General features: G+C 51.8%; 1 protein-coding gene across 1 annotated transcript in view; it reads right to left on the bottom strand.

Moving 5' to 3' along the window:
* Positions 1 to 1,805: 1,805 nt before the first annotated feature.
* Positions 1,806 to 13,659, bottom strand: part of EPHA10 (EPH receptor A10) — a gene marked incomplete at its 3' end in the record, with an annotated part of 29,199 nt that continues 17,345 nt past the window's right edge. The window contains exons 7-17 of the mRNA XM_084222702.1: positions 11,768 to 11,921; positions 10,624 to 10,732; positions 9,855 to 9,910; positions 9,014 to 9,139; positions 6,839 to 7,024; positions 4,249 to 4,310; positions 3,958 to 4,161; positions 3,294 to 3,443; positions 2,958 to 3,151; positions 2,720 to 2,884; positions 1,806 to 1,920 (exon numbers count right to left, since the gene is read on the bottom strand). Coding sequence (XP_084078828.1) covers positions 1,806 to 1,920; positions 2,720 to 2,884; positions 2,958 to 3,151; positions 3,294 to 3,443; positions 3,958 to 4,161; positions 4,249 to 4,310; positions 6,839 to 7,024; positions 9,014 to 9,139; positions 9,855 to 9,910; positions 10,624 to 10,732; positions 11,768 to 11,921 — 1,521 coding nt within the window. The remainder of the gene's footprint in view (positions 1,921 to 2,719; positions 2,885 to 2,957; positions 3,152 to 3,293; positions 3,444 to 3,957; positions 4,162 to 4,248; positions 4,311 to 6,838; positions 7,025 to 9,013; positions 9,140 to 9,854; positions 9,911 to 10,623; positions 10,733 to 11,767; positions 11,922 to 13,659) is intronic.

The following is a 13,659-nucleotide window of genomic DNA, read 5'->3' as shown; positions in this document are numbered from 1 at the left end:
TGAGGAGCTCAATTAAAAGGGTTTATTCTTGCAAAAACCTGGGCTAAAAGGCTGCTTCCATGGGGGGCTTTCCTTTCTTTCCTTGTAGGAGTGAGCAGGAAAGCTGATGACTCCTGTTTCTGCTGGGTCAGAGCCCATCCCAGAGCCCACCAGCCCTGGGCAGCTCAGGAAAGCAGCCAACTGTGCTGAGGTTCATCCCTTTCCAGCTGGGCAGCATCCAGAGGGACAGAAAAGCAGATTTTAGTGGCCACAAGTGGCACCCAGAGCTGGCCCCTTGTCACATTCCTTATTCTGGAGGCAGGGTCTGTTCTGGGGGACTCGAGGGAACACAGTGCTGCCTGCTGATGGCCAAGTTTGTTTTCCAAACTGAGGCACACTGTCACCTCACCACCAAGCCCTAGATGTCTCCAGATCTCCTTGAACCAGCCTGGAGCCAGCTCCTTCAGTAGCAACTTCCCAGCATGGCTCCTGCATCCCAACAGGCAGCACGAGCAGGGAGAGGGGAGAGAAGATCCAGAATCAAGCTAGTTCAACCTAGAGTGCTGTAATATATTTCTTCTAGAGGTAAAATGTAAACACAGAGAGCACACAAATTGCACTTGATCCTTGGGATCAGGCATTTCAGTAAATGCAGGGCTTGGCTCACTGCTATTGCTCTTCAGGCTGGAAACAGCAGGATGGCAAGTGACCAACCTGAGTGGAATGGGCCAGACTTGGAGAAATTATTTCTGTTAAAAACACTGACCAAGAAACTGGGAGGGATGGTTTGAACTGCAGAGGGGGCAGGAAGGAGAGACCTTGTTTTCCCCAGAGCACTCTCCTGGGCACAGTGGTCACCCTGCCAGTCCCAAGGATTCACTCATTTCTCATTCACATCCTCAGCCTCTCAGAGCAGCTAACAGCAGGGTCTGACTGGAGCAGATTTCCAACCAGACTCTGAGCATCTCCCACAGCCTTCATCCCCTATATAAATCTTTGCCTTTCAGCATTAATAATTCACTTGAGACACTTACAGATCACAATAAAGCCTTACAAAACTCCATACAGAGCTGCAAATACCCATTTAATTAACTAACTTCAAGGAAAGTTGTATTATTAAGATGCTATTTATGTCTTCTCAGGGATCAGGCTGCAGCTCAGGGAGCTGCCAGCGTGCCAGGCAGGCAGCACAGTGCTCACAAAACAAAGTGTGGATTGCATGGATGCAGCCAGCACCATTTCCTCTGTGCTTTACTGGAGAATATTTGGTTTTGTTCACCAGCTGAGGTGTGAAAACTCAGTGAAGTAGCTCATGGAGCAGAAGGGATGCAACTGGAAAAGAGTTTCCTTCAGCACAGATGGGGAAAGTCACCTTCCAGGAGTTGGGCATTGGGTGAGAGCTGCTCTCTAAATATAAAAGCAATAAAAACTCCTTGTGGGGTTGCTGTCATCTGTCAGGCTGTATAAAAGTCCCCATGGATTCACCAGCAGGATACTACACACTGAAGTGTTGGCTCTGGATTAAGACAGTGCAAAAAGGTCCATCCCACCCTGTGAACTCAACTACCACATGAAATGGCATCAATACAGTTTGACTCATCTTACAAACAGTGCTGGGGAGAGCCACGTCCCCCCAGGCACCTCCCCAGGAACGCTGGGCTGCCCCGGGGGACAGAAGCTCTGCTCTCTCACCACGTGTTTGGCAGCACCCAGCAGTTCCCACAGCCCACCTGAGACCCCCAGGTTTCAGAGGTGGGGCTGGCTGGGGCCAGCAGGTCTCTCCTCCCCGGGAGCAGGGGCTGCTCTGCACCTCTGCAGCCACGGGCTCACACCTGCACGCCCCGGCCGTGCATCTGGATCACCTGGGCCCGCAGGCTCTGGATCCCACTCAGGATGGTCTTCTGGTGCTCTGCCAGAGTGATGCCCAGGCTCAGGATGTCTCTGCAAAATGAGCCCCACGTCAGCCAGCACACACAACCCTTACAGACAAACTCAGCTTGCAGCCACTCCCCCAGGACACAACCTTCTCCCCACCTTCTCCCCTTCTTTGCTGATAGGAATGGGTTTACCATCACTGGGTTAACCATACACACATCTCAAGTGTGCTTTTACAGTACTTAAGATGTGGCTAATGAATATAAAAGCATCTGGAGATGAATTAATTTGATTTCCATTTGGGAATCATTGCATCCTTCCCAACGGTGCAAAGGCAAGAGGAAGCAGGGCAGGGCAGCCCCAGCCTGGCACCCTCAGCAATAAAAGCTGTCAGTGCTCCAAGAAACTTCTGATCCTCAGCTGCTTGGGTAATTCCCAGCCACCATCTGCATCTGGAGACTTGACAGCTCAACAAGAGGCATTGATTTGAGCAGATTACAGGATTAATTATCCACCTTCTTGATGTTCATTTCACATCACCGTGACCACCGTGTGCCCCAACACTGTCTGCTTCCAGGCCAGGCAGTGCCCGTTCCACATGTGCACAAGTAAGAAAATGCACAAGTAACCAGTCCCCAAGCTTTAACCCCAGCCAAAGCAGCACTGACCCTGACCAGGCATTCTGGGCTAACAGGAGCCTGCAGCACGCCAGTGTTGGACAGCTCTGAGCCCAGCACCCTGTGCTGCAGGACAACAGGTTATCAGTAAACCACTCTGGATGTGGCTCTGCTCTCTGGCAGGGGCAGGAACTTTGCTCTCACTGCACCCACACATGAGGTTACAGCCAGGAGAAGGGGTCACTTACTGGGCTGTCATCCTGGCCACCGACTCCAGGTAGCAGTAGCCTGCAGCAGTGAAGTTGTCCTTGTATCTGCCCATTTCTATAGCTTCCAGCCACTCACCCACGGAGCTGAACGAGGGGAAGGCCGAGAAGGCTCTCTTGGAGAGGGGGATGGACGTGCCATGGGACCTGCCAGCAGAGAGGGTGGTGAACAGGGAGTGGGGCACAGCAGGCCAGAGGGGGGACAGGCACATGTTGTCACCTGGGGCACGTGGAGCTGGGGCACTCTGGGGGCTCCTGGCTCTGCACCAGCTTGCTCAAGGCATTGTGGATCTGCGAGAACTTGGGCCTCTGGCTGCGGTCCTTCTGCCAGCAGTTGAGCATCAGCTGGTGCAGGGGAGGCTGGCAGTTGGCAGGGGCAGGCAGGCGGAACCCGTCCTCCACAGCCTTCATCACCTGCAGGACACGAGGGGCTGGGCTCAGGTGCTGCCATGCAAACCAGAGGCAAACCCTGGGGCAAACCCCTGGGGCAAGCCTCACAGGCACTCCTGCAGCAATGGCTGCAGCACCATGGCCCCTGCAGCTGCAGGGCACTCACATCCTGGTGGGACATGTCCCAGTAGGGTCTCTCCCCATAGGACATCACTTCCCACATGACGATCCCGAAGCTCCACACGTCGCTGGCAGGACTGAAGTGCTGATACTGCACGGCCTCAGGAGCTGACCACAGCACCAGGCTCTTGCCACGCTGCACAGGCAGAAGGGCAGGAATGATTTACTGGCCCAACAGGATGTGGCCAATGCTGGTAATTCCCAGGTAGCCATTCACTGTTCATTGTGCCCTGCCTGGCATCACAGGATAGACACCAAGCAAACCCACACGCCATGAGCATATTTAGTACTAAGAGAAAACTTCTTCCTCAATTTGTTTAAAATGTCACTGCAACTGTATGCTACACTGGAGTGTGAGTCCTGAAATATTTATGGGAGAGGAGAATGTCCCCAGGAAGAGCTGATGGCATTTTGTACACTGATATTTAAGGAAAACCACCTCACAGCTGTACAAACACAACTCCCTCTGCCCTGATTTGTGCAGCAGGGCTGTGGCTGGAGCAGGCATGGTGCTATGCAGGTCCCTGACCAAACACATTGGATTTCTACCTGAGAAAGAAGTCCAAGGTGCAGAATCCCTGTTCACACTTGAAGAAGGAGATGGGAGCCTAGGAAAAGTGTTGACAACAGAATGTGGAAATGCAGCTCACCATGGTGGAGAAGATGGTTTCCATCTTGTCTTCCTGTGGCTGTCTGAAGCCTGTGATCTTGCATGCCAGGCTGCTGCTGACGAGGACCTTGTGGGCAGCAAGGCTCTTGTGCACATAGCCCATCTCTGCCAGGTAGGCCATGCCAGAGGCGATGCCCTGCAGCATGCAGATGAGCTGCGTGCCCGTCAGCTGCCCCTCGTGTTTCTGTGAAAGCAGAGGAGGAAAAGCCAAAGGGCAGCCATGGGAACGTGGCCAGGAGAGCCCAAGCTGGGCAGACACCCCAGTACTCACCCTGAGGAAGGAGTCCAGCAGGCCGTTCCCCATGTACTCCATCACTATCATCATGGTGCTCCCTGCACAGACAGACAGACAGACAGCACGGTGTCAGGGCTGCCAGCACTCAGACCCTGCAGGCATTACAAATCCAGGTGCCAACCCCTGCACTGCCTGGCTTTTGGGGGAGATAAGGACGTTATCTCAGCCAGGCTATAATGAGCATGAGGGCCAAGGCTTCCCTGCCATTCCCAGCTGGGAACGGATTCCAGGATCAGAAGCTCCTTTCATCAGGACTCTGAATCAAAAAAGGGCAGCACAGCCCAGTGAAAGCAAAAGCAACCAGCTCAGCCAGAATACCTCCTTTCCTAATAAAACCCCTAGTTTTTAGGGTTAGAATCAGCTCACATGCTCTGGTTTCTTTGGATTTACACAAACACCCATTTAACTGTCTCATCCATAGCCTGGTTCTTTCTGCACACACACTCATGGGAGAGAGCTGCAGCAGTCAGTCTCATCTGTTTTACTGACAGAATCTCACTTCAATTGACTTTTATTAAGAGCACACGTGCTTGGCTGCTAAGCCAGTCCCACTACCTGCACTTATTAATCTAGCTGGAAGCTTTTTATTAATCACCAGAAGGCAAACCCAGCTGATGCATGTGGGAACAGCTGCTCTCCAGGCAGCCAGCTACACCTCCAGCACCAGCTTACCTCTCCAATGCAGCAGCTTAAGCCCATCCCTGTCACTGTCATATTTTCTGAAAAATCCTCTTTGTCCAGGATTCTTCTCCTGGGAAGCTGAGAAGCCTCAGAGAGAAATGAAAACAATAATTTTCTGATTGCTTCTCCTGTGTTTTGCTGCTTTGGAATGTGGTCTGGAGATTGTTTACCAACTAGGCATTGTTTGATTGGCTTTGTGTGAATTGTTTTTACTTAATGACCAATCACCATCAGCTGTGTCAGACTGAGGAGTCAATCATGAGTTTTCATTATCATTCTTGTTAAGCCTTCTGTCTGTATCCTCTCTATTCTTTAGCAGAGTTTTAGTATAGCATTCTTTAATATAACATAATATCATAAAATAATAAATTAGCCTTCTAAGAACACGCAGTCAGCTTCATCAATTGCTCCTTCATCCTGGGGATCCAGCAAATGCCACACATTCCTGCATGGGAGCCTCCTGGGACCCACGTACTGTAGGAATTATTAAAACAGCTTGCAATATCTAATGCAAATTCGACCTGCAAAAAAATATTACGTATACTGCCTTCAGCTGCAGGCAAAGCCCTCCCTCCTCCCTTCCTCCACCTCTGCTGCTGCTACAGCTGAATTATCAAATGACAAAGAATGACAAAACCCTAAGCCCACCCCAACACAACTAGTAGATACTGGGTGCCCCTGAACATGCAGCAGCCATGCAAGCAGAAGTGCTAGAGAATGCCATCACAACAGCTCAAGAAAACACCCTAAAGCAGCAAAAAAAAAGCCATAAAAATGCAAACATAAACCTTAGCAGAAATAATAGCAACATTTTTAAAAGCACTTGAAAACCAACAAATTCCAGGAAACACGTGCTATTCCTGTGGTCAAAGAGGGAATTTTAAAAGAGAATGTCCAAGAATATGAAAGAAGCCACCTCCAAGAAACAATAAATACAACGTATGTTGCAGTGTGATTTCAGGGTTTATCTCAGAACCTCGGGTCCCTCCCCTGGAGATTCCCCCCCAGGTGTGTCAGTCCCCTCTCCTTTCCCCTCCCAGCACTGTCTGTCAGTCCTGCCATTCCAGAAGGGCACAGAGTGATTGGCAGGTTCAAAGGATGCCCTCTACCCCCGGGGGCACTGGGCCATCCAGGTGTTCTTTGTCCCTTGAGACCTCCCCTCCTGTGCCTGGCTGGTGGCTCCCTGCCCCTTCCCTGCCCTCTCCCGGGGTTAAAGGAGCAGCAGCCACGGGCTCAGGAGTTCTGCTGGAGCTGCTGTGGGTTCAGAGGCTGTGGGCCAGAATAAAGCTCTGGATCCAAACCCTCCAGCAGAACCCACTCCTTTCCTTCCCCATCGCCTCAAAGCTGCTCTGCCAGAGGGAACCCTGAGGAGCAGCCCCTGCTATGGGGGGAGGCTCCATCCCAGCACCACCAGAGCTCCTGCACGCCTGGACTTGTCCCCACGTGCCCAGGGCAGCACCCAGCCAGCCCAAAGTGTCTGTGGGGTGAAACACCACACAGCCATGGCCAAAAGTGTCTGTGGGGTGAAACACCACACACCCATGGCCAAAAGTGTCTGTGGGGTGAAACACCACCCAGCCATGGCCAAAAGTGTCTGTGGGGTGAAACACCACACAGCCATGGCCAAAAGTGTCCCTGGGGTGAAACACCACACAGCCATGGCCAAAAGTGCCCTGGGGTGAAACACCACCCAGCCATGGCCAAAAGTGTCTGTGGGGTGAAATACCACACACCCATGGCTAGAAGTGTCTGTGGGGTGAAACACCACAGTGCTGCCGTTTGGCTCAGCAGCAAGGCCGCACAAGCTCAGGCCCGTCCCGTCCAGCTAGATTGGCAATTATATTGTCCCATCCAGCTAGATTGGTAATTATTCCAATAACCTTACCTCTGGTGATGACCCCCTCGAGGCGGATGACGTTGGAGTGGTCGAACTGGCCCATGGTGCAGGCCTGGGCCAGGAAGGAGCGCTGCTGCTTCTCGGAGCAGCCGGCCCGCAGCGTCCGGATGGCCACCGGCAGCTCGCGCTTGCTGGGCAGCTTCAGGCAGCCCCGGCACACCTCCCCAAACTCTCCTGCACAGCAGAGAAATGGGTTAAACACATCCCTGGCAGGACTCACACCAGGCTGTCCTGAGCACCGTGCTGCTCCTCTGTACGTGTGCACTCCATGGGTTTGGCCAGGAATCAAATCAACTCATCATCCCCGACATCTGAATTCTGTCTTATGTTGCGTTGTGATTTCAGGGTTACCCCGGAACCCCGGGTCCCTCCCCTGGGGATTCCCTCCCAGGTGTGTCAGTCCCCTCTCCTTTCCCCTCCCAGCACTGTCTGTCAGTCCTGCCATTCCAGAAGGGCACAGAGTGACTGGCAGGTTCAAAGGATGCCCTCTACCCCCGGGGGCACTGGGCCTTCCAGGTGTCCTTTTTCCCTTGAGACCTCCCCTCCTGTGCCTGGCTGGTGGCTCCCTGCCCCTTCCCTGCCCTCTCCCGGGGTTAAAGGAGCAGCAGCCACGGGCTCAGGAGTTCTGCTGGAGCTGCTGTGGGTTCAGAGGCTGTGGGCCAGAATAAAGCTCTGGATCCAAACCCTCCAGCAGAACCCACTCCTTTCCTTCCCCATCGCCCCAAAGCTGCTCTGCCAGAGGGAACCCTGAGGAGCAGCCCCTGCTATGGGGGGAGGCTCCATCCCAGCCCCACCAGAGCTCCTGCACGCCTGGACTTGTCCCCACGTGCCCAGGGCAGCACCCAGCCAGCCCAAAGTGTCTGTGGGGTGAAACACCACCCAGCCATGGCCAAAAGTGTCTGTGGGGTGAAACACCACCCAGCCATGGCCAAAAGTGTCTGTGGGGTGAAACACCACAGTGCTGCTGTTTGGTTCAGCACCAAGTGCCACACAAGCTCAGGCACGTCCTGTCTGGCTATATTGGTAAATTCCAATAGTGTTACAACTGTTGTCTGTAAAATTATTGCTGCTCAATAATCCAGAGTAGCCCCAGAAAACAAGGCTGTTTTCTTGTGTTCATGAAAAGCTGACAATAAATAATACACCCCATGGAAGCTGCTGACCCTCAGGCACCTCCAGAGCCTCTCAGTGTTCTCTCCACACTCTGCTCCAGTGCACATTGTGTTTTAGCCCACGAGAGGAGGAGTAATCACAAAGATCATGCTCTGGGCCTGGCTGGTTCTGCCTCCTGGTCTGCTTCCTACAGAGCTGGACACAGCAGGGCTGTGAGAGAGGGTTCCTGCAATCCTTGAGGAAGAACATCCCACTGCACAGCCACAGCCTCCACAACAGGAGCTACAAAATTCCCAGCATAAAAAACCAATATTGGCTTGACAGCAAAAAGCATGTAGCTATGAACAGCTTTATTGATTTGGAAATCAGGTTATTGTTAGGTCAGCAGTGAGACAAACACACTCCCAAATTCCTTACATTTAAATGACTTCCTTACTAATTTCTTTCTTGATTTTTCGAACACAAGTTTGCTCCTGAAAGGTACGTGGGGCTCCTCTGAGCTGCTCCACACTGCAGTTCAGAGACAACCTCATCCCCTCTTCAGTGTCTTCTCCCCTTCAACACTGTCCTTCAGCTGCAGGCAAAGCCCTCCCTCCTCCCTTCCTCCACCTCTGCTGCTGCTACAGCTGAATTTATCTTTAGGAAAACAAATGACAAAGAATGATCACGTTTCCCACATTCTGGCACACAGTAGCCATTAAGGCTCTAGGGTCCAGTCAGGGAATTTTAATTTGCTTTTAAGTCTTAGGCAGTGAAGTTGATGAAAATCGATAAATCATTAGGTTCACGTATTTATAAATAGTTTTCATGCTGCTGTCAAACTGCCCAGATGCAGATAATTGCTGATGCTTTCTGGTTTGCGTGGTGTTTGCTTGGCTGTGCTCAGTGCCTCAGGAAAAAACCAGGAATGAGGAACAAAGCTTCTGGATAAAACCCTCACCAGCCCCACTGCCATCCTCTGCTGCAGGTGGGTACCCCCAGGACTGGAGCAATGCCATGGCCCAGTGGAAGGGGAGCACACCAGCACAGCCACCACCCCCTGGAACTTGCCTGTCCTGATAATCCTCTCAATTTTGATGCTGGCATTGTCCAGTTCCTTGGCAAAGAGGTGCACGGCCTGCATGGGGTCCTCGCAGGTGCTGGGGTCAATGTACGTCCTCCTGGTTGGAATTTTGACTGCAGGGAAGGCAGAAAGGGCAGGTGAGAGGAGCTGGGCACAACTTTCACCCACCCATCCTGGGAAACACCATCCCAGCTCATCCATCTCCTGGTCTGTGGGCAGAACCAATGTGCCACCTTTCTATAAGCAAAGCAAAAAACTCATTTCTAAAGTTTCTTTTTAAGGATTAAGTGAATCCAACTACTCTGCTCCACTGCCACAACCCCTGGGTAAAGGAGAGCAGCCCCTTTGCTCCAGTGAAGCTCCCACCCTCCAAAGCCAAGTGAAATGGTCAAGGCAGGCTCTTCTACTTCCGAGGTGCTTTGGGGAACAGAAAAGCATGTGTGCACTCCATGGGCTTGGAATCAAACAAACTCATCAGTCCCTACATCTGAATTCCCTCTGACAACTGTTGTAAAATTATTGCTGCTCAATAATCCAGAGCAGCCCCAGAAAACAGGGCTGTTTGCTCATATTCAGGAGAAGCTGACAATAATTTATACACCCCACGGAAGCTGCAAGCGTCCTCATTTCCACCCCATGCAGCAAGGACAGACACTGGCACGTGGAGCTGTCCTCAGAGAGCCTTGCTGAGCTGGCCCCTGCTCTGGGGTAACACAGGGTGACAGCACTGCAAAAGTGAGGGCTCAGGGCTGCTTTGGTGGGTTATCAACAGTGATAAATCAGGGATCCCCACAGTCACACCGGCTGTGACAGCTGGGTGCCACTTACAGTGGAAGTACAGCTCCTCATCCCCATCCTGGCTGGCTTTGCTGTACCCACACTGCCTGCAAAGAGAATGAAGATGCACAGTGTCAGGACCCAGGACATTCCTCTGGCTGCCCTGGAGGACTCGAGACCCTGGCAGGGGGCTCAGAGACCTTGGCAGAGAGTCACAAACACCTGTGCCTTGGATTTTAGCCCAGGGAAACAATTGCCACCTTTGTATGAAGATTTACAAGCCACAAGAGTTTGAATAGAATGATAGTGAATTTATCATGAAAAAGTAGAATTTTGGGGTTTTAGAATGGGTGTTCAGGAGGCAAGATGGAGGGATTTGGTCATGTCCTGTCCTTCTTCCTGCTTCTTCTTAGCCTCCATCTTCTGCTGGGATGGTGGCACTTTTGGATTGGTTTAGAGTAGCAGCTCACTGTCTAACATAGGTGATGGGTATTGGGATGTTATTGTAAATAATGTACACGTAGTTCTTAGTATAAAAAGCCAACACTACCCCAAGGGCAGCCAGCGTGCCTCAACCCAACCTGCCAGACAGACCTCGGCAGGTCAGAGACAGAATGTCATAGATAAGGAAAATAAACAACCTTGAAAATCAGAACAGAAGAATCCTGACTCCTTCTTCAGTTGCCAGGCTGGGAAAAGAGACTCTCTAACACATCTCGGGGTCATCCTGACCACAGAGGCTCCGAGAGCACAGCAGCACCTGGGCAGTAGCTCCTTCCCCCAGGTGAAACCCCCCTGGACCACACCTGGCCCTGCTCACCTCCTCCAGACCATCACACCAACCACCAGGGACAGCAGCACCGTCAGCCCCACGATGGCCACCACGGCGATGATGAGGATGGGGCTCTGCTCACTGGAGGCCACAGTCACTGCAGGAGGGAAGCAGAGCCACTCATCAACCAGGTTTGAGGAGAGCAGCTGCCTTCATCACTGCTCCCATGGCCAGCCCGTGTCCTCCAGAAGAGCTGTGGGAGTTTGGCTGCTTTTCACCATCCTCACAACAATTCATGTTCTGGTTCAGCTTTAAGAGCCCAGGCTGGTGGGATCGGTCCAACGTGCTGGGCAGAGCTGCAGGCAGCACAGACAGAGTAGCCCAGCACTGCTGCACCAGCTCCTGGTGCTGGTAATCAGAGCTGAGGAAGGATCCTGTTTATCAGAGGAACATATCAAAATTTATGGCCTTACAAATAGTTTTCTTTCATCACATTAATCCCTTTTCCTCCTGCTTTTGCAAACAGGGGTATTAGATAGCTACATTCTCTATAAAATTTTTATTGGCTTCAATTAATTCTGAAATGTCTTCTGTGTGGCAAATGAAGGCAATTTAAAGCCCTGTTAAACACAATCTGTGGGAGCTGTTCTGAGCCAGCCAGCTCAGTCTTGCTCTTCCAGCCAGCATGGGGGATTGTGCTGGAGCCCAACATCCCTCCAGCCCTCTCTTAGTGAAATAAGATGCTTTTGGACCACAGTTATGAATGGGAATTTAAAAGGAGAAGTCTCAGCAGATAACACTGAGCCAGCCAAGGAGTAGGCAAGCCAAGTGCCTCCTGAGCCAGGACAGCAGCAGGGAGCAGTCATGAGCTAAGCGTGTTTTTGGGCAATCTCAGCCAAAGAGCAGAGCCTGTCCCAGCCTCCTCATGAGAAAGGAAACAGAGAGCAACTGCCCTCATTGATTCTTCACTGAGAAGAGACAGGGCAGGCTCCCCCAGGACAGGCAGGACCAACTTCATCAACATCTAATGGGAAAATGCAAGGAGAAGCAAATTCCTGGACAGCAGTGGCCCTTAGACCTGGAGCAGCAGAACCAGAGGAACAAGTGCTGCTCCGTAAGACCAGGAGCAGCTGGGGCATGAGCTGCAAGCACAGCCTCCTCAGAGCTCAGCTCAGAGCCCTGCTGCACTTACACTCTGCCAGTGTCTCCACTTCAATGCCAGGGTTGTAGTCTGGAGAGGAAGATGCTCGGATTTGGAAAATGTAGAGGGTACCAGGCTTCAGGTTATTGACTGTCACGGCCGTTGATGTGGTTTTCACAGTTGAGTAGCTTTGATCTCTCTGATCCTGTGAAATAATGAGATACCTGAGAGGGAGCTGGACTGACAGCTGTGACACAGAGCCAGCATGGCACAGTCGTGTCCTCAGCTCTGGGTGCCATCAGGACAGTCTGTCCAAAGAAACAATACATTCACTGGATGTCTGATCAACAGAAATTGCATGGGAAGGTCACAGGAAATGGCATGGAGGTGCTGTGAGGACATGAAGGCAGAAGATGGGGTGGTGGGGAGCAGCTGTGCCACCCCTCATAGCAACTTCCCCATGCCAGGCTCAGCTGTGGCACCAGCCAGCCCTTCCCTGCTCCCCTGCTGCAGCTGCTCGAGTACTGGAGCAAATCTGTGAGGATTGGGAAATGGCAGGTGGAGCCCTGAGGACACCCCAGCCCCACAGGCTGGCATGGGCACGGGCAGTGTCCCCACCCCTGGGTCCAGCACAGGCAGTGTCCCAACCCCACAGTTCATTGTCCAAGCCCCACAGTCCAGCACAGGCAATGTCCCAGCCCCACAATTTGGCACACTTCAGTGTCCCAGCCCCACAATTCAGTCTCCCAGCCCCACAATTCAGTCTCCCAGCCCCACATTCTGGCATGGGCCATGAGCAGCAGCCACCCATTGCACTGCTCACATCACGACCAAATGTGTTTCCACTTGATATGTTTCCCCCTTTGAATCTTTACAGTAAAAACAAAAGCTTTAAAAGCAAAGATTAGGAACTAAGTTGATATCCATGTCAGCATCAAGAGCCTCATTTCAGTGAATAACTGCTAAACTGAATTTAAATTCTCTACTCAAGGAGGAAGGTTCCTCATTTCATACCCCAAGTATCATGTTGCTGCAGCCCATTTGCACAGGAGTTATTGTCTTGAGCTCCAGCATTTGCCCTCCTCCACAGATCCCTCCTCTCAAATCTATCAGATGCTGCAAATCACATTAATATGAATCAGCTTCAGGGTAGCTTGTTTCTAAATACAGAATGCTGACATGTCACCTGCACAGTGTGCCTGACACACCATCAGCTCCAGAACGAGCCTGAGCACACGCAGATAAGGTAATTTGCAGAACTGTGTCATAAACTGCATTCATTCTCATTTAGAGCCTTGTCCCTGCTCTGCCCACTGGTATTTCTCCTAAAATTCCCAACCTACTGCACCTGTCAAACAGCAGCAATTTCTAAAATCAAGAAACTGTCATAAAAATATTTACTGGGTCTCCTCCCATGTAGAAAGGCCACCCACAGTCACAGGTTTGTGGCTCTCAGTCCTAAACCAGTGCAGACCCCAAGGTCCAACACTCTCCTGGAGGGCAGGCTGGGAATACAGAGAGCATCTCCTCCAGGATGTAGGAACCGCTGTGCTGTCAGTCCCTGCCTAGCTGGACAGATGGATGGGCACACACAGCACCCCTGCTCCTGAGAGGGGCAAGACAAGGACACAGAGCCAGGGGGCACAAGCAGAGCCCCTGGCAGTGCCCAGTATCAGGGGCTGGGGGTCTCTGTATGAATCACCAACAGGACAGCACTGCTGGGGAACAGCCCTGAGCTGTTGTATTTTCCAGCATCAGTCTCATTACATGGTTATGGCAATGGGAAGATGCCAGCAGCTCACATCCCAGGCAGCAGACAAAGAACTTAATGTTACAACTCACTTTATAAGGTTTTTGACCAATCACACAAAGCAAAAGCACATTGACAGTGGTTCCATCCAACCACTATAAGCACAGTTACCTTTAGTTAAACAATGCTTGCT

Source organism: Fringilla coelebs (genome assembly GCF_963513975.1).
Source record: "Fringilla coelebs genome assembly, chromosome: 28".
Lineage (NCBI taxonomy): Eukaryota > Metazoa > Chordata > Aves > Passeriformes > Fringillidae > Fringilla > Fringilla coelebs.
Note: the sequence above shows the minus strand (reverse complement) of the source record. Positions and strands in the feature narration are given on the sequence as shown.